At 36.9% G+C, this 27363-nt stretch overlaps 1 protein-coding gene across 8 annotated transcripts in view; it reads left to right on the top strand.

Annotated features, from left to right (window-relative positions):
* GSK3B (glycogen synthase kinase 3 beta) overlaps positions 1–27363 on the top strand; it is a 203018-nt gene that overhangs the window by 44489 nt on the left and 131166 nt on the right. For all 8 annotated transcript variants that reach the window (XR_011503171.1, XR_011503170.1, XM_044771530.2 and 5 more), the window contains exon 2: positions 20949–21142. Coding sequence is in view for 6 of the 8 variants with exons in the window: in XM_044771530.2 (XP_044627465.1) it covers positions 20949–21142 (194 nt within the window). In the remaining 2 variants the exon portion in view is untranslated. The remainder of the gene's footprint in view (positions 1–20948; positions 21143–27363) is intronic.

The raw sequence follows: 27363 nt of genomic DNA, 5'->3' as shown, positions 1-27363 counted from the left end.
CTAATTTTTGATTCATACAAAAGATATAGTTTGAATGCTTAATATGGTCAGGACATTATTTGTATATTATTTAGAAGTTGTAACAAGTGCTTTGAAAAAAATGACCTGGTTACTGTGAGAGGATAATAACAAGAAAATTACTTTAGATTGGATGGTTATAGAAAAGGCATCTCTGAGGAAGTGACATTTAGGCTGAGATCTAAAGGATAAAAAGGAGTGGGCTAGTGAGCTGGAAAAAGAACATTCTAGGCACAGGGAAATATATAAAAGAGTCCTGAGGAAGTAAGGAGCTTTGTGTATTCAATAAATTGAAAGAAGCCTATGTGACAATGTTAGTGAGCAAGGGGAAGAATGGCATGAGATGAGGATCAAACCATATTTTGTAGTCTTGTAGAACATGTGAAGCCTTTCAAGTGTTTTAATCAGGGGAATGAGATATACAAGTGTAACTCTGAAGTGAGAAGTGTAATATGGTGGTCTCTAAAGGTTGAAAGAGTGGTCTGGGCTACAGAAATAAATTTCAGAACCAACAGCTCTCAAATGATAATGATTTAAATACTGTGGTTTAAAGTTCTGGGAGTGCGTAAGAATTTGAGGAGAGTATTGACACACAAGAGAAAGGGGGTCTAAGAACTAAGTTCAGAAGAACTCCAACATTGTAGGGCTGGCCTGGTGGTATAGTGGTTAAGTTCACATGCTCGGCTTTGGCGGCCCAGGGTTCACACGTTCGAATCCTGGGTATGGACCTACACACCACTCATCAAGCCATGCTGTGTCGGCATCCCACATTAAATAGAGGAAGATTTGCACAGATGTTAGCTCAGTGACAATCTTCCTTGCACACACAAAAAAAGAACTCCAACATTTAGAGGTTGGTAGAAGAGTATCCACCATAGAAGGGCCTCAGATAAGCAGAGTTTTGTTTTGTTTTTTGGATGACCAAAGGTCCTGAAATGGCAATAGAGAACAAGGAAGACGTTATTTTGAGATGTGTAGAGGAATTGAATCACTTCAGCCACTGTGGGGTTTATGAAAGTATGTCCTTGGGGGAATTATGTTTTCCTTAAGGCTGGAAGGTGGAGTTTGTTGATCAAAGAGTAGGAATTCAGAGGACATTCTAGAAGGGGTAGGATTGACTCAGATAAGAGAGAGAGAGTGAATAGCAAATGGGAGAGCCTTGCGTCACTGGTGAAGTCTTAGGTAAACAAGAATGAGGTGTGATAGATTTAGCCCTTGAAGTCTCTTGTAGGTTGGAGGGATCTGTGGCCTTAGTGGTGTGGTCTGGATGGTTTCAAAAGTTTGTTGGGAGAGGAACAAGTTATTGGTGAGGTAAATGCGCTTTAGCAGGTTCTAGTTGTGGTATGGTGAGGCTCTGGGCTGGCCTCTTCCATCCCTTCAACTGTTAAATGGTAATAGTATCTCATTGATTGTTTTATGATTTAAATGAACAGTCACATAGTGGTTCATAAAAGTTGAATCTGAGTACATGTGTAACCTTTTAGGAAATCTTTTAAACATACATTACAGTAAGTCATAATTTATCCAGCTTATTTTGTCACTATTTTATGTATTGAATACAAGAATCAGTGTTAATTGAAGAATAAACATTGACTATGAATGAGGCACTCAATCCATCTCTTCAAATGCCTGTTATACTCAGTTTAAGAAGTAAGGATAAATCATTCAAGAAGTAGACATTTGTTTATTTATACTTTAAACAGTTCCTTAAGCATACCTGAATTTTTTAGAACCCAGTGAAGAAATGTTAGATTATAATAATACCTGTATGAAAAGAGTATCTTTTTTAGAATTTTAAGCAAATGTATCTTTAAAAAACTTCACATGCTCAATTGTAGAGAATTAGGAAGTTACAAAAAGGTACAAAGAATAAAATAAAAATTTACTTGTATTTTCACTATCCAGAGAAAACTCCTGTTTACTTTTTGGTGTGTTTGTGTAACATTTATTTCAAATTGGGATCACGCAGTGTATAGCAGTTTGTAATCTGCTTTTTCATGTAATCTTGTGTCATGAGTATTTTCTTATAACCTTAAATATTCTTTGAAAATGTAATTTTAATGGCTGTTTAATGTTCTCTTCAATGTGAGCATAATATGTTTACCTAATAATTCTCATTATTGAGCATCTAGATTGGTTCCAATTTAGTGATTATGTATAGTGCTTCATTGAATACCTACGTAAATCAATCATTTTCTCAGTTTCTGATGACTTTTTTCACCATATTCTTAGAAAGGGAAATATACTGGGTAGGGCTTTGTTGTTGCTGCACCTGTTGCTTTTAAAGAAAATTATTCTTAAGTAATCAAAACAAGATTTCATATTTAAGAATCAGTATGTATGTATGTTAATATATGTGGGTGTGACATTATTTATTGCTCGTTTCCAACAGTGGTTGATTAGTGTATGGATCTGGAGACCCCCTTGCAATAACAAATCCTTATAGGGTGTCTTTGGCTAGTATGCTGAGAACTACTACTGGAGGTTATAATCCTTTAGTTCCCTCTCCCACCTTAGCTTTCACTCTGGCTCCATCAGATACCTTCTCATTGTACCTAACAAATACTTGTTCTTTATTTAGTGACCTTCTTTTCTAACATTCTTGCTTGATATTTGGGGAAAATTTTAGGCTTTTTTTTTTAACAGTTTTAAGACATTAATCCTCAAACACTGAAAGTAAAAGTATAAACTGATAAAACCTGTCCAGAACTCAGTTGGCAAGAGCTCATCATGTTTGAGGATGCCTAATTTTATTGTATCCTTGTTAACTTTGAGTGTTTGCTTTTTGTTTTTTAATATTTGCTAATTTGCTTAGGTAAAATATAGTAGATATATTTGGGACTGGAAAGAATAACTGATATAGCAAGTTCATACTTTCCCAACTTGTAACTAAATAAAAATTGGAAGGTGAGAACTGGGCTATAAAACCCAGTGTTTGAAATTTATTCTCTTCATCTGGCTGCCGTGGAATTATATACATACTTACAAAGCTGGAATGGATCTAAAAATTCCTATTTAGTCAGTCTTTTCAGTTTGCAATAGGGAAACTGAGGTCTAGATAGGAGGTTCCTTGACTTTCTCAAGGTCATAAGCCAAACAGCGGTAGACAAAGCTTGGCCTTCTTTCCATAACTAATCTGTTGGTTTTCCACAAATATCCCCTGCCCCTCCCCCCATGTAGGTGACTAATTTTTTTTTCTGTTTGGATGCCTGATAGAATCTTTTTTATCCTTGAGTTTAATCAGGATACTTGGATCATTCTGAGTCACTTCTTTTGGGTGTACACTGTACCTTTTTGTCCTGCAGATATAGTTCTCTCTATTTTAAGGAAATTTGTATCTTCAAATATTTTTTCTATTCATTTGTTGGAATCCACTCTTGGAACAATAATTATCCTTATGTTGAATCATCTTTATTCTCCACATTTATTATCTTTTCCACATTTAATCTCTTCGTCGATTCCCTCTGCATTGCTGTGATTTCCTTTCCTCCCTGCATTAATTTTTCAGCAAGTTTCTTCTGTTTCTAGTTTGTTTATTGGATCTATAGTTGTTCTGCTAAGCTGAGAAACAAATTGAGAACTGTGGTAGACCAAAAAATGGCACCCCGAATGATATCCACATCACATTCCAGCAACCTGTGAATGTTACGTTATTTGGAAAAAGGGTGTTTGCAGATTGCAATTAAATATCTTGAGATGAGATCTTCTTAGATTATTCAGGTGGGTTCTAAATCCACCTGACACGTGTCTTTATAAGAGTTACACAGAAGAGAACAGACCCACAGAGGAGGAAGCTGTGTGACCATGGCGGCAGAGGTTGGAATGAGGTACCTACAAAGCCACAAGTCAAGAAATGTGGACAGCTACCAGAAGCTAGACGAGGCAAGGAATGCATTCTCTCCTACAGCCTACAGAGGGCGTGCAGCCCTCCTGACATCTTGATTTCAGACCTCTGGTCTTGAGGAGTGTGGGAGAATAATTTCTGTTGTTTGAAGCAACCCAGTTTGTGATAATTTGTTACTGTAGCCACAGGAAACTAATACAAGGACCGAAACAATTTTCCTTTTTTTATTTCTCTGTTGTTTTATGACTTTATCTTTGGACTCTTCTTTTATTTATTTCATGTTCCTATTAAGTTCTCCTGTAGCAGTAAACTCTTGGAAGGAATTTTTTCCTGCTCTTTAGATTGTTTTCTTCTAGATAGAGTTCTTAGTTTGGCTTTCACATGTTTTTCCTGTGGTGTGTTTGTGTGAAGTTTTTTCAACTTTCTAATGGTTAAATTGGGCAGCTCTTTCCAGATCTTTTGTTTTGATATAATGTCCATCACTGAATTCTTCCCTGTTTTTTACCTTATTTTGGATATCTTTGTCTTCTCAGAATGTGACTGCTGTTTTTAATCTACTCTTCTGCAGCCTGACGGGTGTGTTAGTAAGGTAAATAGAGAATCCCCTAGCCGATACAGTCCTTTCAGAACATCGTTTCCACCACCAAGCCAGGTTGCATTCCACTTTTCTGGGCTTCTGTTTCTTCCCTCAACTTAGTTCACTAACCTGGAAGATGGTGGCCTTTCTGCCTTTGCTCAGGTTCACAGGTGATTTATAAGAGGCTTTTTGGGGTGAGAAACATTAGCTGTAGACTTTCCTGGACTTTCCTCCCCTACCTTACCACCCCCTTCCATAGCTGCCTGTGTCATTTTCATGGTCCATTTTTTACCATATTGAGGAGAATGATAGAGAATTGTCAGTATTTTATCTTTTCAGCATTTTCCTTCAGAATTGCTTCTAAAAGTATGAGCAGTGTTAGCAGCCATGCCATGTTGCTGGTAGCCTCAACATTTTCTTTTTTTTCCTTGGCTCCCTTCTTTTGTAGTTTATAGCAAAAGCTTGTTCTATTCATTGGTTGCTGATGGTGAGTTTTTGGTACTTAAAAAACAACTGTGTTTTTCTTTGTTAGTTATTAGGGGAGAAATAGGGCACTATTGATTCATTTCACTTTCTCAACTTAGATGATAAAATTTTTAATTAAAACAACACAGGTGTTTTATTTTCACAGATGGTCATTGTTTTTCTAAATGTAGCATGGCAAGATGTCTAATTTTATAAATCTAATTTATTAGAAACCATTCACTTCTCAGTGACTTCAGTTTCATTTAAAATTATCTGATAGCTAAAGTAGTCAAATTATTTATCTGATTTTCTTTGTTTCTGCTTCTTTTTTCTGAGGAAGATTAGCCCTGAGCCAACCACCAATCCTCCTCTTTTTGCTGAAGAGGATTGGCCCTGAGCTAACATCCGTGCCCATCTTCCTCTATTTTATATATGGGATGCCTGCCACAGCATGGTTTGATGAGCAGTGCATAGGTCTGCACCGGGATCATGAACCAGCAAATCCTGGGCCGCAGAAGTGGAGTGCACAAACTTAACCACTTCATGACTGGGCCGGCCTCTTATTTATCTGATTTTGCTGTAAAGCTAATGGAGGAGGTGGTGGGTCACTTCTTCAAATGACTGTTTTTGAGTTGCAATGAGCATGCACTGAGGTATCAGACAAGAAGTCATTTAATTAAACCTGGTGATACCAAAATGTCCTACAAAGCTGCATAATAGTACAGCTCCTGGCCACTTCTCTAGCCTCCTCTCTCCATTCTTTTTTTCTTGCTGTGCTTTAACCACACTACCCTCACCCCTGTTTAGGGAGGATGCATTTTTATTTTATTATTTTTTTAACAGCTTTGTTGAAATATAGTTTACTTAGCATAAAGTTTACTCATTTAAAATATACAATTCAGTTATTTCTAGTATATTTACAGAGTTGTGCAACCATCACGATAATCTAATTTTAGAACATTTTTGTCATCCCAAAAAGAAATCTCTTTACCCATTAGCGGTCACTCTCTGTCTCTTCTCCACCTCCTTCCCCAGCCCTAATTTACCTTTTGTCTCCATAGATTTGCTTATTCTGGACATTTCATATAGACAGGATCATGCAATATATGGTCTTTTGTGACTGACTACCCTTCTTTATTCCCACATTTTGCTAAAGTCCTGCAATATCTTTCTTTTTCCATGCCTTTATTATCTTTTCCTACCCTATTGTCCCCTCTACCCCTTCATACTTTTTCAAATTTCAACTGAAAATCACTTTCTCAAGGGGACCCAACCCTGATTAGATTCTAGATCCTCCATTATGGGCTCTCTTGTGTCCTGTAATTCCTTTTCATATACTCTTACCTCACTTATGTAACTAGGTAATTATTTGTATAAATAATATTTGCTTTTACCACTAGTCTCTAGGTCCATGAAAGCAGGGAGTTTGTTATTTGTTGTTGATTTTTCACAGTCTAGTCTAGGGAGAAATAAATACTTGGATGAATACATTCAGGTGTTCAACCCGGTGGGAGGGGAAGGAGGTTTTCAGAGAAGAGAGGGAAGGGTGTGTGTGTGTGTATTAACTGTTAATGTAGCAACACTACTCATAGTTGAAAATGTAAGCTGAAAAATAAGAAAGATAGTGGTTAATTAGGCCTTATGTATGTGTATCGGATAGCTACCGTAAGAACTGTCCGTTACATTCTCCCAGAAATATGAATCTGGAAATTTTCTAGTTATAGGAAAACTTAAGACTGTCAATGCCAGGTTAATTTCTGGAGTCCATTTATGTTGTTGCCTAGATTATCTGGAATATTTGCCCTGCCCAAGAAGTTGAATAACCCAACTGAAATAGTCTCTTTTTTATTTAGAATCCAACTGTTCAGTTTTCCAAGGATATTTGTAAATTGTGGGTCCTACTGTCTACTTGGGACACAGTTTATTGCAGGAGAGTGTTGCTTCATCTGCTTTGATGGAAATATTAATGAAATTGGTGAGGTTCAGCTGCTGTTATTGGCCTCTGAGGTCCACCATTTCTTCTCTATCTGTCGTGGTGCCTGGACTGTTAGGTATATTTGTTCTCTTCTCCCTTAATGTTTACTTTGCTCCTTTTTGGATGATGCAGGTTCCTGGGACAAAGGTATGTGACTGTAGCTTATGTATATGGGGGTCTCAAGATAGAGGAAATAGTATTTTTCTTCTTGAGGAAATTTAAAGTAACGCTTTCAGAATAATAGGTCAGATGGCTTTCTTTTGACCTTGATAATCTGCAAGATTATCATTAACACAGGACTATTTACCATGTCAAATCTTCGAAGCCTTGAACTCTGTCTCCTGTGGAGCTCTTCTTTGGGTATGTAGTTTCAGTTTTTATAATGGAAATTGGTGAGAAAATAGGATTGCTCTACAGATATTTATTTCATAGCTAACTTTTATTACAATGTATTTCATCTGAAGCGCGTGAACATGCGTAGAATGGAGGGCTGTATTGGATGGAGTCTTGGAGTGAGTCAACTCAGAAAAACTTTAGTGGAATCCTGGTCTAGTTATTTGCGTATATTAACACAAGAATTTTTAAAAGATTTTTGGAATTTTATTTCTACATGCGAGTTAAAGTTAATTTCATAGTCTGGGCATCCAGTGGTACCTTTTCCTGTTTGGCCTTTTCTTAGAAGCAGATTGAATAGAGTTGACACCTGGATGGAGTCAAACAGCGGTTTTAATGTGGCCCCTCTTATTAGTTTGTGATCTCTAGTAAGTCCCTTAACTTATTGGAGTCTCAATTTTCTCGTCTGCAAGATAAAGATACTTTCATGCACTTCACAGGATTGTTAAGATTAAGTGAGGTATTATATGAAAATAATTAGTAAGGTACTTGGCTCTATTGTTTTACAGGAAATACTGAATCCAGATTTTGAATAAATACTGAATCCAGATTTCATTAATAAATAAATAAGTTAATTAGTTAATTCTCTTTGAACAGAAAGCTGCACGAAGGAAGGGGCCTTGTTTGTCTCATTTATTTTTTCTGACCCCAGTTCCTAGCACAGTACCTGCCTGGCGCACAGACAGTGCTTATTATGCATGTGATGAATTAATCATGACAATGTGTATATGAACCAGAAATTCTATTTGTATCTTTTTTCCTTTTCTATTCTCAGGATTTTTGAAACTTTCTATCAGTCAGCCTACTGTGTGCCATAAATATGAGAGAATACTTACAAAATAGAAAGGATGTGCATAACATAAACACATGTGTGAGAATTAATAGTTTATAAAGCCACACAGAGATGATGATTTAAAGTACAGGTACTTAAAGTATAGGGTTTTATCTCTCTCTCTCTCATTTTATTTTTTCTCCCCAAAACCATACCACATAGTTGTATATCCTCGTTGTAAGTCATTCTAGTTCTTCTGTGTGGGATGCTGCCACAGCAGGTTCTGATGAGTGGTGGTGGGTCCGTGCCCAGGATCTGAACCAGCAAACCCCGGGCTGCTGAAGCAGAGCGTGCGAACTCAGCCACTTGGCCACGGGGCCGGCCCCCTCTGTCTCATTTTAAATGGAATTCACTTTTCCACTGATTTTCTTTTAAAAATGAGTATGTGTGCCATTGCGTCTGCAGATTGTGGAGCTATTGTATAAAAAGGAACTTAGCTAGCAGTTACTGTTAGGAGACTTACACTGGTCCTGTCCTGGTTTATCATTAGGTCAAGTAGGTAACAGGAGGAGATGACAAAAGACCGTCTGCAAAGGGCAAGGTCAGGAATGTAGGTGTTTCCCAAGGATGAAAGTTCTTTTTCAAGAGAAAGTGTTTTCTACCTTAATGTCCTCTGAGCTTCTGACACTGTAAGTAATGAGTGAGGAGTGTGAGAAGTATACTCTGTCCTGGCATGGGGTTTCCCAGCATACTCTTCTATGCCCCCCTAGCAAGAGGATTAGCCATACTTCTTAGGCAGTGGCAATTGGAGCCAAGTCTTATTATAGCCCCACTGTGAGTGTAGGACTGTGTCATTCCAGTGGCCTTTATTTAACAGAGCCCAGTTAGCATCTCTTCTAGTAGAGCTTTGTGGGGAGAAATGCCAAGTGGACTGTGCTTTGTGAATTGACCCAGCTGATCTGTCAGTACTCTTCCTCTGGAGAGAGATGGGCTTTGGACTTGCCCTATTTGAGTGGCATTGCTAGATTCTCTGAAGTTCATTTTTTTTTTTTTTTAAAGATTTTATGTTTTCCTTTTTCTCCCCAAAGCCCCCTTGGTACATAGTTGTATATTCTTCGTTGTGGGTCCTTCTAGTTGTGGTATGTGGGACGCTGCCTCAGCGTGGTTTGATGAGCAGTGCCATGTCCGTGCCCAGGATTCGAACCAATGAAATACTGGGCCGCCTGTAGTGCAGCGCGTGAACTTAACCACTCGGCCACGGGGCCAGCCCCTCTGAAGTTCATTTTTGTGGAGAGAGTGTTGGGGGATGTTAAGCCAGTTTTTAGAGGGAGGAAGAGAGGGGCAAATGTAAAAACCAATATGGATTTCATTCCAAGTAATTAGAATCAGTTGGGGCAATGTTATTTAGTGTATTTTTCTCTTTAGCAGATTACTTATTAACTATAAATGTAGCATCTTATGTGGTTGTAAATCTAAACTAAAAATTAATGAATCACTATTTGAAAATGTGTTGTGGTGTTCCTTGCAGAAGTAGGATTAATGACAGAACTCTTAATTTTTACTTGGCTATTTTATTTCTCATAGTTAAAGAGATTCTTGTAAAGCTCTTAGGAGATATCCTATCACATTTCCATTTTAACAGTTTAATAAGTTAAACTGTAATATTTTAGATGGATTTTCCCCCTAGATAATACAGAAAAGTCTTAGCTTGTAAACAGATTGTGTTCTAAAAGTTCGTCAGTGGTTTTGGAACTCAGAACATATTTTTCCATTGAAGGTGTTGTAAATATGTAAAATAAAAAATTGTTAGGTTCCCAGGCTGTCCTACAAAAGCCTAAATAACTAAGCCGTAATTAGCTCAGATGTCTACGTATTTATAGTGAAAAATAATAGAAAGTAATACAATTGAAAGAATAGTAATTAAACAAAACAAAAACCCCCTAAAAATTAGTTTTGAAAATTCTCCTAAATGTTGGCACTTGATTGATGAAGGGATTTAATCTGAAGGAGATAAGGAGTAGATAGAGATTTATGGGAGGCTGACAGATCTTTCTGGATACTTTCAGAGCTTTATGGGTTGATGGCATTGGCTTTTCACCTCCTAGCTTTACTTTCTCTTGATACTGATGCCAGGTATAGAGCAGAAGTATTATTTATCCTTTTGCTTAACAGCTGTGTTCAAAGTTGTTTTTTTAGCTCTTGAGTGGAACGAAGAGAGTAGGGAAAAGAAAAGGATACAGAGTTTCCTCAGGTAACTAAGGTTTGGAAAAACTAGAAGGTGGTGTAACCTAGGACGCCACCTGAGGTACATTTCCTTGGCATAAGAATAATGCAAGTTTGAGGGAGTGAGGGAAGAATATGACAATGTGAATGATTCCTGTTGAAGGAGAGAGAAGGTGATGATAAGAAAATATGTTGGGTTAGGCATCCCTGTGTTGGTCAGTAACTCGTGCTGAGTATCTTTGGAAGCTAGTTAGAACTGGGAATGAAGAACAGTGTGCTACTTTGGTATAATGTATGCACGTATTTCAGAGTTGGTTTTTCATCATGTGGGACAGCAACCACCACCCAAATATTATATATATTTGGGGTATTTTTAAAAAGTAAATTCAATTATTATTATTATTAAACAGTTATGCTCGATCTTTAAACTTATGAAAAGTAAAATATTGTAGTTTAGCCAAATAGAAGAGTCTGAAAACTGTGATGTAAAGAGATTTAGTCTTCATTTCCTTCTTTGTTTATTGATTAGAAAAATTATGCTTCCCTGCTTTGTCAGTCCCCAGTGTTTCTTTTGTTCTTTCTTTGTTTTTTTTTTGCAAGGAAGATTGGCCCTGAGCTAACATCCGTTGCCAGTCTTCCTCTGTTTTGTGTACTACCACAGCATGGCTGGATGAGCAGTTGTAGGTCCATACCGGGAATCTGAACCCTTGAACCCTGGGCTACCGAAACGGAGTGCACAAACTTAACCACTACATGCCACTGGGCCAACTGTGTAATGTTTCTTATTTAGAATAAATCAGTCCAAAAAGAAGTGCAGGAAATGTTCCTTCTATTCCTGTAAAAGTAGCAGCTGTTGTTAACCAGTAGGTTATTACTTTGTATTCTGCTACATCTGTTTAAGTGCTTATATGTTTGCTATCAGTTCAGTGATTTGATTGTCCTCAGGGGAATTCCGACTCTCCTTTTACTCGTTTTTAGATGATTTGTCTCTCAGATAGCCTGTCAGGCAAAATGAAGCAGTTTTATATTAAAAATTATTTTTGCAGTTTGTATTAAAAGGTGTTAAGATGCTTACTTAAAATGTGTGGTTATGTTGGACTGAGTTATTTTTATGGATTTACTTTGGAATAGAAATAAATGGCTTGAGTGGCTTCCATTTTTATAGGCATTGGCAAGTGTACTACACTTGGGATTTGGATGACCCGGGTTGTAGTTTTCAATATTACTGTATAACCTTGAGCAGTTTTACTTACCTTTTGAGCTTCAGTTCTCTCCTTCTCAATTTAGTATTCATTCTCCCTTCCTCATAGGACTGTTGCCTGGTTAAAGTGAGGTAATCGGTCTAATCATGTCTGTAAAGTGCTCCACAAATATGTTATTTGTGATGATGATGGAAAATGATGGTGTGTGGTGATGAGGTTTGGTCCCAGGGAAAACTGTCAAATTGGTGAATTTTGTCTTTGCATTTTCTTCTCAGTCTGAGTGACTCACCCCTTTTGAGAGGTGATTACAGGGTCCTGTGTCATGTTAGAGAAGGAGTAGAGGTACTTATTTTAGTGACTTTTAGACTGTTAGCAGTTTTCAAAGTATAGTGGAATCCTATAGGAATTTGTTCACTTAAAAATGAAGAGATGTTTTACAGCCTGCTGTGTGTATAGGTATAAAGCGAGGCTACAGCAATAAACTTGATAAACATGATTGTTGCCTCATGGATTGGATATTAGTTGTTAAATTATATTTGGTAAATAAGTACAGGACCCATCTAGAGTAAGCAAGTCTTCTGGGACAAAACAAATCCCATCCTGAACCTCTTCCCTCCACCACTGTTTGAAATCTAACAAATTTTAGGTTAATATTCACTTTAAAATGTATATAAAATTGTATGCTGTGCTGTAGGAAAAGCAGTCTGGATTTAGGGGTAAAGATAACTTTGGTGCATAGTTCAGGCAAAAGCCAGACTAAGTGAGCTGTTAAAGTGTGGGGATTTGGGTTGTCAGAGGGCAGTCTTGAGGGTCAAGGGCATTTGTGGCAAGCCAAAAACACACCCTAATCCCTTAAGAAAATTTGTAAAGCATTGATTTTAATGTTGCCCTCACTAAAGACTAGACTAAAATATATCAGCTTTGTGATAACTATTTTCTGGCTTTCTTCTGGATTTGTGGCTGCTCAAGATTGAAGTTGCTGGAAGTGTGGGCATTGGATCTGTGAGTGAGTCTTTTTAAAAGTAATTGTTTGTTTCTTTAGTCTAAGTGCTTACCATTTACTCTTTCCATCTGTGTATAGCATACTATTTCTTGGGTAATATGGTAAACTTCCTCATTAAGAAAAATTTAAATGTGCTGTCTACTCTTCACCACCCCAAATTGGACAGTTTGTAAATCAAATAGATAAGCATCTTTAAGACTTAAAGATTCTTGTGTAAATACCTAACAGCCGAAGCTCTTTACACACATGCTGCAAGCCTTTTAGACTTTCATGGGAAATAAACCTGTTTCTAAAATACATCTTGGTATTATTTCAAGTGAGGGCTTAAGACCAAGTGAAATATTTATTCATTTTGGGTTTGGTTTGATTTTGTTCCAGTTCGTTGGAGTTAGAAAAAGGGAAAATATGCTTGATTCCAGTTTATGTTCAGAAGTTAAATAATATTTAAGTTCAGGCTGTTGAAAAATTAACATAGTTCATTCTGGTTTTTGATTGGTTTGGTTTAAAGTAAAATCTGGATTTTAATAGAAGATAAAAAAGTTGTCTATTAAAATTAGTTCAAGACGAATATGGATATTTGGAAGTGAAAATTTTAGATATCTAACAGATATTTGCATCAGAGCCTTCTGTAAAATACTTGAAATTTTCAGTTTTGCTGAAAATAGAAAATTGATTTTAGGACCACAACCCCTGTGTGTTATTTTTATGGCATGGTCTTAAGCAAAGTAACTCAGGCTTCGAGTGAATAGACAGGTCTGAATCCTGTAGGTACACTTTGTTAAAGGGGTTACCTTGGGCAAGCTACCAAACCTTTTCAAATGCGGTAGTTTGTCCTGTTTGTTAAATAATTATCATGAGTATGTTACAAAGTTGTTGTAGGGAATAAATAGTATTGTGGTTCTTTCTCAAAGTATGGTAGCTAGAACTGCATTAATAATCATTTGGAGGGGTGCTTATTGAAAATACAGTTTTCTGAGCCCCATTGCACCTACTGAGTCTCTCTAGAGGTGAAATTCTAAAATTTTCATTTTTTGTCAACTCTCCCAGGTGATTCTTTTTTTTTCTTCTTTTTTGGTGAGGAAGATTAGCCCTGAGCTAACATCCACTGCTAATCTTCCTCTTTTTCCTGAGGAAAATTGGCCCTGTGCCCATCTTCCTCTATTTTATATGTCTTGCCACAGCATGACTTGATGAGCAGTGCGTAGGTCCACACCTTGGATCCAAACCTGTGAACCTTGGGCCACTGAAGCAGAGCAGACGAATTTAACCCCTGGGCTCCCAGGTGATTCTTTTTATTTTATTATAGAGATTGGCACCTGAGCTAACAACTGTTGCCAATCTTTTTTTTTTTCTTTCTGCTTTTTCTCCCCAAGTCCCCCCAGTACATAGTTGTATATTTTGGTGTGGGTCCTTCTAGTTGTGGCACGTGGGACACCGCCTCAGCATGGCCTGACGAGTGGCGCCATGTCCGCACCCAGGATCCGAACCAGCAAAACCCTGGGCTGCCGCAGTGGAGTGCGAAAACTTAACCACTTGGCCATGGGCCTGGTCCCACCCCAGGTGATTCTTATATCCACTGTGAGTGGTGCTCACAAACTGTAAAACAGTACTCAAGGAATATGCTTAACATATATATTGATGTAAATTGAACTTCAGACCTCAGGGATGTCCCCTGCCCAGTTTTTATCCGTTAATGCATACTGATTCTTCCAAAAAACCAGAATTATTTGGAAAAGGGTTATGAAACAGAGTAATTCTCCTCCCTGTCAGTTAGTACACACGTGGCAAATTGGGTCATTTGTTTTGGCTGCCTCTTGTCGCCATGTTTTCAGTAAGCTCTTCTTTCTGTTTTACTTGTAAGGCCTTTCTATATTCCTTATCCCTGGGCATTTGTGTCTCATCAGTGGCAAGCATAAGAAGCAGCAAAAGCACTGCTTAATTTAGCATCAAGTAGTCAGTTCCCAAATCCTAATAGTTCTGCTTAAGTGATTCTTACATAAATTCAGCAGCAAACATTGCTGAGCACCTGCATTGTGCTGAGTCCTGTGCTAATAATAAGCACTAGGGAAATGTAAATGGTTCCGATAACGTCCGGCTTTCCTAAGAACTCTTAGTCAAGTGAGGGGCTCAGACTCTTAATAATTATGGAACGTTGTGATAAGCAGTGTAGTAGGACACATACTGGTGGTAAAAGAGCATAGCAGAGCAGAACAAAGCTTTTTTCCTATTTCTACTGCCAATAATTCAAAGTTCAGAGAAACTGTAATTTATTGGGCACTCACTACATAGCATGTGCTTAAAAAAACTGCTTAACCTATGTCATTTCATCTTCACGACAACACTTTGAAGTAGCTGCCCTCTCCGTTTTATAGATATTAAGTGCTAGAATATGCCATTCAAGCCTTCGTATGACTTTAGAGCCTATATTACACCATTATGCCTCTCTCTAAGGACAAAAACTTCATTGGATTTTTTTTTCTTAAGGGGAATTTTATGGTTCTTCAGAATTGATGCTTGTTAGTCCCATTGGCATGGTATCTTCCTATGATTGAAAGTGTGGTGTTATTGTGTTGTCAAGGACTGGAGTCTTTTCTGTCTCATCTTTATCCTCTGCCACCCAGTGTTTTCCTTTCACTTTCCAAAAGTGATATACAGGGTAATGTGTCCAAAAGCCAGCCCCTGTGTGACATCTCTCCATTTTGTTTCCGCTGCCTCTCCTTTGGTTTACTCTTCCTGTCCCCAAAGGAAATTTAGTAATTCTGTGTTTTGTTTTTCCCAATCCTTTAGACAGAATCATGTGGAGATGAATGGTGTCTAAGGGAAAAGGACCTACTGGAAAGATTTTTATCACATCAAGGTTACATAGAAATTGCCTGAGAATTTTTATCATGCTGTTGATTGTTGGGGTTGATGTGACTGATCAGCTGCTTCGTAGGCATTCCCTTTCTTCTTCGCAGCTTTGCTCTAAGGGGTGAGTGCTTGCGCTCCAGCGAGAGCTTCCACATCCCAGAGTAGAGCCCCTATTTCATGATGAGAATACGTTTATTTTAGAATTTGTCTAACTCTGATGCTGTGGACCTCAGTTCCTTTTTATTTCTTTTGCTTATTCATTTTTATGTTGTTTTCATGTTTCTAAGCTGTTCTGTTTATTTTGGGGAGAACATCTTGCTTTAATATAAGTTCCTTAGCCAGTTACTTAGAATAAAGAGTTGTTTGGATTTTGATTTAAAAACCTGAAAATTTGACAGTGGTCAGTGTTTCTCCCTCAGATGGTCTTAATCATGCCTGTAAATGAGGTTCTTTTTGGTTCTTTTGAGTAATTTATATAAGAATATTTTTCAGTAGAATGTTTGCCATGTTGTTGATAAACATCTGTAAAAATAGCAGTTATTTCTCTTCATTTCTCTTGGTGATAGAGAAACAGTAGGTAGTGCTGTTTTCCCTACTAATGCTATTGTTAGGTAAAAAGCTTCATGAAAATACTTTGTATCTTCCTTGTGGTTGCTGGTGGTACGCTGGTTTTTTTGGGCTTTTGTTACAGACTTTTTAAGTTTCTCTTATTTCTACGTGGGAATGTTATTCTTGAGCTAAAGGAAGATTTTATAGAGCCAGTCATTACTGCCTTTGCTGAGTTGGTATCAGTAGTATGGCTTATTAACATCTCCAACGCCTCTCAGGTAACAAGTGTTGCCATCGTTGCTTTTTCTCTGCTCTGAATCTTAAGAAACATCAAATTAAATGGCTAAAGTATGTTCAACTTTGAGATTTATCATTCATATAAAATTAGTGTGTCACTGTCAGATACCTCCTAAGCATTTAAACACAGCAGAAGTGGCCTTTTGGATTTTGGACACTCACTCCACACTCTGGATGTGGGCTCTGTTACACTGTAACATTTATTCATCCCAGGGTGGATTGGTCTGAGTGACTTCAAAAAACTTAAAAAATGGAACCACAAGGTGTTGCTTACAGGTAAAGTTCTGTGTTTGAGAGACAGAAAACTAGGCCACACATATAATTTTGGGATATGCCTAAGGCTTTTGTAAAAATTATATTCTATATTTAACAACCTTCAGTAGAAAGTGGTTCTTCTGTTGCATACCATTTCCGTTGCTTCCTGAGGGGTCTGTTGTGGTTTTTATATTTAGGATTTCTTTATTGGGGTGAAGAGTAGGGAATTTAGGGGGCTGGCTTTGTGGCTGAGTAGTTGGGTTCGTGTGCTCCACTTTGGCGGCCCAGGGTTTCTCCGGTTCAGATCCTGGGCGCAGACCCGGCACCGCTTGTTGGGCCATGCTGAGGCCACTTCCCACATAGTGTGGCTAGAAGGACCTGCAACTAGAATATACAACTACATACTGGGGGCTTTAGGGAGAGGAAGAAGAAGGGGGGAAAAAAAGATTGTCAACAGATGTTGGTTCAGGTGCCAGTCTTTAAAAAAAAAAAATGAGGCACATTTGTTACGATTTCTAGTTTTTCATGAGGACTTTGGTCTCTTAGTGGCAGTGTTTAACATATTGCTAAGATCCAGAATTATTCAGTTTCTAGTAGCAAATGTTAAATTGTTTGAACATCAGAGAATCAGCTGTTTCCCATATGCTTTTGCATTGGAGTAAGTTTCAAAATCTAATGTTGCCAAAGTATCTTTGGAAATAAATAGCTCTTTAGTTATTCATAAGTGAATAATTGAGGCCTGAAAACTCTATAAGATTATTCATTTATTCTCTTACTTCTTATTACTCTGGAGCTGATCTTTTTATGTTATATTTTCAGAAACATTATCTCCTCTTTTGGTGCAGGTCATAGTGCATAAAGTTAGTCTTTCAGCTGTAGTAGGGAGGTTGTAAAATAGAGCAGAGGTGGCATGAGGCGAGTGAAGAGTTCTGCTACTTAGAGCTTTATGGTATTGGACAAATTAATTTCTCTTAGTTTTACTTTCCTCTTTTGCTTAGTAAACATAATATATCCCTACATTTAATATAAGTGTTAGAGTAGATGAAACAATGAATTGGAAAGTTCTTTGTACAGTGAAATTTTATACAGCTGTTATTTTATTGCTAAGTCTGCAAATTACAATGCCAAATGGTGACATGCTTTTCCTTGGCACACTAGCTGCTGACTGTCCCATGCATTGCTAATGCTCATGCCAAGTCATCCCCAGTGTTATCTTGCCATTCTTTACAGTGCTGCTAGTTCAGATCTCTGATGGAGCAGTCTGAAGAGCTTGATGATTTCTGAATAAAAGTTCCAGGATGTTTGAGGTAGAAAGCCTGAGACCCATTGTTCCTAGTATACCTAGGGATTTCATGTTAGCAGAGAATAGTAGTTCATAAGAGTTCTCAGGAGTCTCTCTTAACTGCTTGAAAGAGAATAGAGGAAATCTTTTAATTTCTGCTAAGATAGTGAGTAGTTTTGTACTAGATGTACAGGAGGGTGAAAGGATTGGTCCTTGTCCACATCCAATCACAGTTTAAAATTGAGGCCTCAAGAGTCTTTCTCAGTTATGGCATCTATAGGATTTATCTGTTTATCTTTCTACTCTGCTTTTAATATTTTTGCAGAATTATCTCATTTGTGCCTTTTCTCATATGCAAATCATGATGCTGGGTTAGACTTCCCAGGCTTACTAGTTGAGGTTGAAGAGACACTTACATACCAGGATTGTGATGGATAGCTTTCATAGCTGGTTTTTGAAGCCCTAAAACTATTTTTATGAAATGTGAAGGTTTTTTAAAGAAATGCAGCCTGAGGAGGCAAGTGGGGAAAGTCATTACATGTACTTATCATTGCTTAAGTTCTCTTATGGGAGCAAATACAAAGCTGTGACTCCTGTTTTTTTTAATTGAAATATGATTACATAGTAGAAAAGGATAATTTTTGGTTATACTCCAAATGGCTTTTGTTTTCAATTAAAATTGTGATGTACAACAGCCATTCTTAAAAACTATTAATTGTCTTAATTTAAAAATAATGTTTTGTTTTGTGAATTGGACCTGTGAGATTTTGCAAGCAAGCAACTTGTTCAGTGGAATTATTAATTCATAGATCTTCAAATTTTCTTTTTTTTATGATTTGGTTTTGATTTGGATGATCTAGGGAAGAGTCAGACTTTGAAATCACCTCTGCTTTTTATTTTCTTTGGGACAGTGGATTGTAAGAAAATGTTTTCAGTCCCTTGGATTTTAACCTTTCTGGATTTAACCTTTCTAGATCTCTTCATTTAGAGTTTAAGTTCAGAAGACTGTGATTCTGTCTTTAGGAGTACCATAATACAGGTAAAGATAGGTTTATTTTACAAGTGAAGAAGAAAATAACTTATAGTAAGATTTGTAGTTAACCTGAAAAGTTGTAGTTAAGATTAACGTGGTCAGAAATGAAAGTAATATGGAACATATTTTGGGAGTGGAGCATGATGATTTAGAACTCAGATTAAACTAGGTGCTTAGCAGATATATTTAAGATTAATTTTACTAGGAAGTGAGATGTGAAGGGACCATTTGAACGCTTTGAGAACTGCTGTATATGTGTTGGCTTGTACTGGTGTTTGTGTGCATTTAAAGTGTATGTGATACTGTTGTAAATAAAAATGGTGGTATTGACAAGATTTGAGTTATTCTTTCTACAAATAGTGTTGAATTTGTGCTAACTAAATTATACCTGTTTGAGTGTTTCACCTTGGAATTAAAGACATAGGTGTTCAAGATAGCTGGCCATGATGTAGTATAGACTGCTTATAATTCACCTAGCTATGTTATGTAGGAATCATTCACTCCTTTTGTATCTGTCATAAAGGCTGTCTTACAAGCAAGAAAGTTCATCAGTCACAGATATTGCTTACTGGCTTTTGTCTATATTAATACCTCTATGAACTTAAATGACTATCATTATTGGTAATAATATGCCACTGACATTTGGATATTCATTTATCTGGCGATTTTATGTTTGGTAGGGGAAAAACACTCAAGCCATTGCAAAATTAGGTTATTTTATATGTATATTTCCTTTCCTTTCCTTTTTTTTTTTTTTTTTTTTTTTGCTGAGGAAGATTAGCCCTGAGCTAACATCTGTTGCCAGTCCTCCTCTTTATTTGCTTGAGGAACGTTAGCCCTGAGCTAATATCTGTGCCAGTCTTCCTCTACTTTATATGTGGGTCGCCACCATAGCATGGCTGATGAGTGGTGTAGGTCCTCACCCAGGATCTGAACCTGTGAACCTGGGCTGCTGAAGCGGAGCATGCTAAACATAATCCCTAGAGCATGGGGCCAATCCCCAGGTTATTATATTTTTGATCTTTTTATATGTGACATACAAATGAATACTTCATAATTTTGGCTTGGTATCTAGAGTTAAATATTACATTTTTTTTTCTTTTATTAGGTTAGTGTGAATTCAGTTAGCATCTTAAAAATAAAATTGATATAATGGAAAAGTAATGGGGTAAAAAGTGTGGTTTAGTCAGTGGACCTAAGGACTTACCATTGTACTGAGAATTAGTTTTAAATTTGTCAGGGAAGAGAGAAGCAGCACAAATCATAATTGCTATTTCACAATGATTGTAGTCGCTAGAATCTGTGTGTATTCTGAAATCAATAAAAGAACAACTTAAAGCTCTTTAACATGAGGTGCTAGAATGGTTTAGAGTGGTTTAAGAATTCAGAGAACAAGATGATTGTGAACTGTCTCTAGTCAAGTAGGAGGTGGCTCTTGAGCTTGAATTGAAGAGAATCTTTAGATTGTTATGGGGGGAGAAGAGGAAGGCAAAAAAAGGTAAGGAGAGGGCCATGAGTGGGCAGAGACCCCACAGCCAGTTAGCTACTTCTCAGTGAGGCTCGGTTCAGAATGGGTTTGATTTTTCTTAAGTTTTACATCGCTTACTCCCAAATTAACATTTTTTCTCCTGTTCCTATTCCTCATCTGACCTTTCTCTGAGAGGTATTCCACTATTTTCTTAAAAAGAAATAAGATATGGAGAAGTGAAAACTTAAAGTGTTACCTGCCTAAAGGCAGAGTGGTCTGAATAGAGTCAGCGTGTTGAGACATTTTTAGTTGCACATATTTTATTTTGAAGAAAAGTAAGGAAGCCTCGAGGAAAGAACTAGAGCCTTTAGAGTTGGACAGATAAGGATTCAAACCCTGGTGGGACCACCATTCTCTTTTTTGACCTAGGGCAAGTTTAATATTCTTCCCATTATGTTTAATATGGGAACAGTACTATCTACTTCATGGGGTTGTTATTTTCATTAAATGAAGTCACATATATAAACTAAACATAGTGCCTGGTCTATAGAATGACTGAATATATGGTGGTTAAAAAAATTACTTTTAATTGAAACAAATAGATGCAGTAATTCTATATGATAAACTAAAGTGAGCATCTAAAAATAATTCATAGTACGGAGTATAGTTTACTGTATACTTTGGCAGTTTTCTCTGTTTAATTCTTTATGGTTCTCATTTTTCTATCCCTTCTTTCTTTTAGGAGACAAGGATGGCAGCAAGGTGACCACAGTGGTGGCAACTCCTGGGCAGGGTCCAGACAGGCCACAAGAAGTCAGCTATACAGACACTAAAGTGATTGGAAATGGGTCATTTGGCGTGGTATATCAAGCCAAACTTTGTGATTCAGGAGAACTGGTTGCCATCAAGAAAGTATTGCAGGACAAGAGGTTTAAGGTAAGACTTTTGCTGTTGCATATGTTTTGTTGCTGTCAATACGTGTAAATGATTATTTTTTTCAGTAGTTTCTTTTTGCTTCAAATTTCATTTATTGTGCACATTTTTGTTCAGCTCAGTTATTGTAGTGACTTTATTTTCTGTTGTGTATTCTGTAGAGATAAAATTTACTGAAAGGGCTGGCCTGGTTGTGTAGCAGTTAAGTTTGCACGTTCTACTTCGGTGGCCTGGGATTTACTGGTTCGGATCCTGGGCGTGGACCTGTGCCCCACTTATCAAGCCATGCTGTGGCAGGGTCCCACATATAAAGCAGAGAAAGATGGGCACAGATATTAGCTCAGGGCCAGTCTTCCTCAGCAAAAAGAGGCATTTTAAAGAAACATTTTAAAGAAATTTTTTTTAAAAATTCTAAAGTTTTTATCCTCAGTTCTCATTCTCTTTCCCAAGTACTGGTCTCATATTGCCAAATGCCCATTGGATCTTGATATCTGAATGTTGCGCTATCTCAAATTGGCAAGGCTTCTTATCGAACTCTGACTTAACTTTTAAGACACAACGAAAATCCTTTCTCTTGGTTATCACTCCTTTTTGCTTTTTCCTTCTAATGGTTTTATCATTCACCTTGTTGTTCAGATTCTTCCATTCTCTCATACCTCATATCCAATTACTGTCAAACTGGGTTGATTTTTTTTTCTTATATTCCTCACTGCCTTGTTGGTCTATCCCTTCTTTCCTTTTCTCATCGCTACTATTCTAGTCAGGCCCTTGTCATCATTTGGCTTAGCCACTAATAGAACACTGCCTCTGATCTTCTCACTTTGAATCCCTTCTGCATACCAGCACAAGAATAAATTGCATAGGTCAGTTTGATCATGTTGTTTGTCCTGCACACAAATCTTCTATCCTCATGGTCTAGAAAATAAAGGCTACCCAGTTCAGTTGTGCATTCAGGAGCTTCCATTACCTTATTTCCAAATACTCAGCTTTCCAAACCTTCTATGTCACTATCCTTGAATGTTTTGGTTTTTATGGCGTCTCTGCTTTTATTCCGCTTCCCTTCTGTCACTCCCATTCTCTTGCTCTCTAAATCCTGTATATGCATAAAGACCCATATCAGATTCTTCCTTTATGAAATTTCCCAGATGATTCCACTAGCCATATGGATCTTGCTATTCTAAATTCCTTGAACACTTATTGTCCATAAACTAGGAAATTCCACTATTTTTCATGACAAGGGTCTCCTGGGTACCCACACATGCAGTGTTTTTTTGGATTAGTTGTTGATGATAGTGAATACTTATCAAATCCTTATTATATGCTCTGTGATCTACTGAGGTTTTTACATGAGTAGTTTTATTTGAGCCTTACCCTTAGTTTTGTGAGATCGGTACTGTTATTAGTCAGATAAGGAAATGTGGCAGAAAGAGATTATAAATTAACTTGTCTGTGGTCACACAGTTAGCAAGTGGATAGATGGGCAAGTATTTGAATCCAAGCAATTTGACTCCAGAGTGCTTTATTACATTTTATCATTGTTGTATCAAACCCATATATTCTGTTCAGAAGGTGTTTGAGTGAGTTCTTCTTTTCCTTGCTTTTTTTTTTAATTTTAATTTTTCCTTTTGGCATAGTTAGGTTATTCATTTGAAATATAGTTTAGTTCTTCTGTTTCTGTGTGTATCCCTTCTTAGAATTTTACTCACACGTTTTTTTACTTACAAAAAATTATTTATATTTTCAGTCTGTGAAACAGTAACATGGTTCCAAAAGTCAGAAATGTACAAGTGTCATTCCTTTCTATTCCCTCTGTCTTGTTTCCACTCACTCCCTGTAGATAGCCAGTCTCATTATGTGCTGGTTCATTTTTTCTGAGTTTCTTTTGCACAAGTGAGCTGTTATGTGTAATTTTCTTTTCTTGTTTTTTACAAAAAAGGTAAAATATTGGAGGTGCTCTTTTGTACTTTGCTTTTTCTTTTAACTATAGTTCCTGGAAGTCATTGCATATCAGTTCAGAGATTTTTTTACATTCTTTTTACAGCTTCATAGTATTTCAAAGTTCATTCAACCATTTTTCTAAGTAAAGATATTTAATTTCTTTTCAAAATTTTGTAATCTCCAACAGTGGCGTTATGAAAAACCTTGTGCATATGTATTTTTTTGATGCATTATTTTCGGGGTAAATTAAGAGAAGTAGGACTGCTGAGTCAAAACATGAACACATATATAATTTTGTTTGATACTGCTAAATTCCCCTCCATAAGGCTTGTACCAGTTTGCATTCTCTCCAGTAATATATGAGTAACTATTTCTCCACAGCTTTGACAGCATACATTGCTTTACTTTTTCAGTTTTTACCAATCTGGTGAGAAATGGTATCTCGTAGTTTTAATTTACAATCTTATTATTATAAATGTAGTTTAGCATCTTTTCATCTGTTCCAGGTTCATTTTATTTGTTTTTGTTATTTTGTTGTTTGTTTTCCTTATAAAGCCTTTTTTTTTACAGAAAGCCTTTTCATCACATTAAAGGGGAATTTATCCATGTTTTCTTACAGTAGTTGTAAGATTTCAGTTTTTACATTTAGATCGCTGATCCATTTGAAGTTCCTTCCTTTGTATGGTGTTTATTCCTATGTATGGTATGAGTTACTGATCTAATTTTATCCTTTCTAATCATTAACCTTTGTCTCAGTGCAACTGATTAAAAGGTCTGTTTTTGTTCCAGTGATTTGAGATGCTGTTGTTATTATATGCTGAATTTCTGCACGTACTTGGTCTATTTCTGGGCTTTTCCATTCTCTTCCATTAGGTCAATTGCATATTCCTATGTCACTACCACACGGTTTTAATTATAGAGCTTTATAGTATGTTTTAATGTCTGATAAGGCTAATCTACCCTTGTAGCTTTTCTTTTTTGTTTTTTTCTGGCTATTCTTGGATGGTTTTTTTTTTCCATATGAACTTTGGTATCAATTTGGGTAACTCCATAAAAAATCTTGTTGATATTTTTAATTGGAATTTCATTAACTTTATAAATTAACTTAGAGAGCACTGACCTGTTTGTGATGTTGAATTATCTTGCCCCAGAATAAGAGATAATCTTTCCGTATGTTTAAGTGTATTTCAAAATACACTTTTGTGTATTTCAGGAATTTTACTTATATAGGCTTTTGGCATTTCTTGTTAGGTTTATTCCAAGTATTTTATTGCTATCTCATAGTTTTGTTTTTGTTTTTCTTTTTTTCTCCTACAAGCTAAAAAGTGGCAGGCTGCCTTACACCAAGCTCAGTTCTTTCCACTGAGACACCTTTCCTTTGTAGAACTTGTGTTCTTTGTTCTCCTTGCTTAAATGTTAACTCTTTTCCAAAAAGTAAAACTTGATGTATTGATCAGTTCATTCCTTTTGATTATCATAAAATAGTAGAAAATTTTCTGACAACCTAAAATTCTATAGTTTCACATCTGTGAATTACATAGCTGCTGCTTAGAATTGTATTAAATAATTATGTATTTCCAGGAAAAGGTTGGCATAGGGTCTTCTCCTTGCCAAATTAAATAAACCAACTTGCTGAGCCTGCTAGTGTCAGTGAGATGCAGTTTGTTTTTGTGAAAAAAAAAAACAAGAAGAGAAACAATGGTCAGAAATAAAAAGAAAACCAAGGGTATTTATCCCTGCGTCAGTAGTCACGTAAACTACCTTTAAGACACTGAGCTCTTTAAAGGAATTTCTGGTGTAACAAGCTTCATTCCAGCAGTGTTTGACCTACAATCTGAATGCCTTTTTTCCTCTGTGACCCATCATACTGTGGCATATTACTTAAATTAAACTAGAATTAAACTACCTCACTTGGCCAGTTTGTAAATACTTGTGATAGAAAATGCTACTGTGGTGTAAAGTCCAGCTAGGTACCTTATGTAGGAGACCTTTGATATTAGAGCAGGGAGAAAATTGATAATCCCAAAAGCTACTGATTGTTGTTGAGGCTGGCTTTTCCAAAATGAAAATCAGTAAGTTGCGTTTTTAATTAATTAGTGATCTCAGCTTCATTAACTATTAATTTTGGTTCTCCTTTGAACTAAGTCTTAGGTTTCAGGTCTCCTGCTTGGTTTCACTTGTTCTGTGGTTGGGACGTCGGGGTGGAGATGTGAAGTGTAACTGTTGTTCTGTTGTGAATGTAGAGTGAATAGAGCCCTACTTTTAGTATATTCTGTTTTGGAGAGTGAGGGGAGATAATGTCTGGTTTTGATCCTTAGGGATATGATTATTCTCTGCATGATATTCTGGAGACAGCATAGGAGAAAGAAGACCGTGGTCCACTCTTAGTAGCTTTGTAACTTGAGTGTATTCATTAACTTTATGAGCCTCAGTTTCATCATCTGTAAAATGGGGATGCTACTGCTATAGCAATGCCCCAGCCTAATGTTTGGCACATAAAAGAGCTCAGATATTATTGTGCTCCTTTTTTTCCTCCAGTGTTGTGTGAATCACATGAAACTGTATCATGAGAACGTTTTCTAAATTTTAAAACTCTTTATAACGAAGTTCTATTGTTTTTATTTTTAGGCATCTGAATTAGTACAAACTGCTATTCACTTTAGATGTTTTCCTGTTTTATTTTCTCTTAAATTTGGTAATCCTATTTTCAGGCACCTTATTATTTGCATTTATATAGCTGTCCTTAAGTTATTTGTGTAAAATCTGTTTCCTGATAAAACTGACAGACAACTTGAGAGAAATAGTAATCTTTAGTTATGCCATATGGAGCTATGTTGTTTGGGTCACAGAAACTTGTAGTTGTCAAGTGGAAACTAAAAACCAGTTCTTAACCTCTGTAGAGAAGAGAGGGAAGGACAGAGGAAGGTTGGGTAGGAAAAGTCTTACACTGCAGTGCAGCTCTGAGAAAGTTACAGCAAAACCAATGGGGAATCCTCAACCCAAGGTAGAGTCATCAGAGGAGTTCATAGAGTCATCAGAGGAGTTCAGTGTCTCCTGGGAAAAGGGCTCCATTAAATATGTCCATCATGCTCAGTCATTGGCTGGGAAGAGCCCATGGGAAGCTTGGCTTGGCCCCAACAAGAGAATAGTTTTGAGAGCTCAATAGCTGGAACCATTGGTCATTGTTGTTCCCTGCAGTGGGAGATCTGAGAGGCACGTTTTCATAGTTGCCATACTAAGCTTCTTAAGGATACAGACTGTTTTATGCTACTTTCCCAAGTGCCTAGGTAGGGTAACTGGTAAAATACTTTTAAAAATTAGAATTTTCAGAGACTGCACAGAGGTTGGTGTGGAAGGGTTCTATTGATTTTGCTCTTAAAATTATATATAGGTTTATTGCCTCCATTGTTCAAGAGAGAAAAAAAATGGAAACATGATATATGTGATCCTGAATGTCCTCTTTCTGGCCTTCAGTGGCTTGAATGGCTTGAGAGAAGAAGTAAAACTTAAAATAAAGCATAATGTGCCTTTTAAGTTTTCACTTTTTCTTTTAACTTTACTATTCTTCAGTGTTTATACTTTTTCAAATTCCTGTGTATCTGTGGTAAGTTACAAAGAAGTGTTTAGCATCAATTGTTAGATTTGCCCATTTGACTAGTTTCATGAAAGCCTTTTTAATTTTTGTGGATGGTCAGCTGCTTGAATCTTTTTAAAAGAGCTTATTGAGATATAATTCTACACCATAAGTTTTAGCCATTAAAGTATGCACTTCATTGGTTTTAGTATACTCCCAGAGTTGTGCAGCTATCACTACTGTCTAATTACAGAGTATTTTCGTAACCTCAAAAAGAAACTCTGTACCTTTTCAGTCACTTCCCATCCTCCCCTTCCCTCAGGCCCTGGCAACCACTAATCTACTTTCTGTCTGTGTGGACAAATCCATTCTGGACACTTCATATAAAAGGAATCATGATATGTGACCTTTTTGTGTCTGGCTTCGTTCACTTAGAATAGTATTTTCTAGGTTCATCTGTGTTGTACCATGTCTCAGTACTTCAGTCTTTTTTATGGATAATAATACGCCATTGTATGGTTATGCCCACATTTTGTTTATTCATTCGTCAGTTGATGAAGATTTGAATGTTTCCTCCTTTTGACTGTTATGTTTCTTTTCTTTTCTTTTTTTTTGTTTGAGGAAGATTAGCCCTGAGCTAACTACTGCCAGTCCTCCTCTTTTTGCTGAGGAAGCCTGGCCCTGAGCTAACATCCATGCCCATCTTCCTCTA

The sequence above is a fragment of the Equus asinus genome, chromosome 5, assembly GCF_041296235.1.
Source record: "Equus asinus isolate D_3611 breed Donkey chromosome 5, EquAss-T2T_v2, whole genome shotgun sequence".
Lineage (NCBI taxonomy): Eukaryota > Metazoa > Chordata > Mammalia > Perissodactyla > Equidae > Equus > Equus asinus.
The sequence above is the reverse complement of the archived record's forward strand: the minus strand, read 5'-3'. Positions and strand labels throughout refer to the sequence as shown.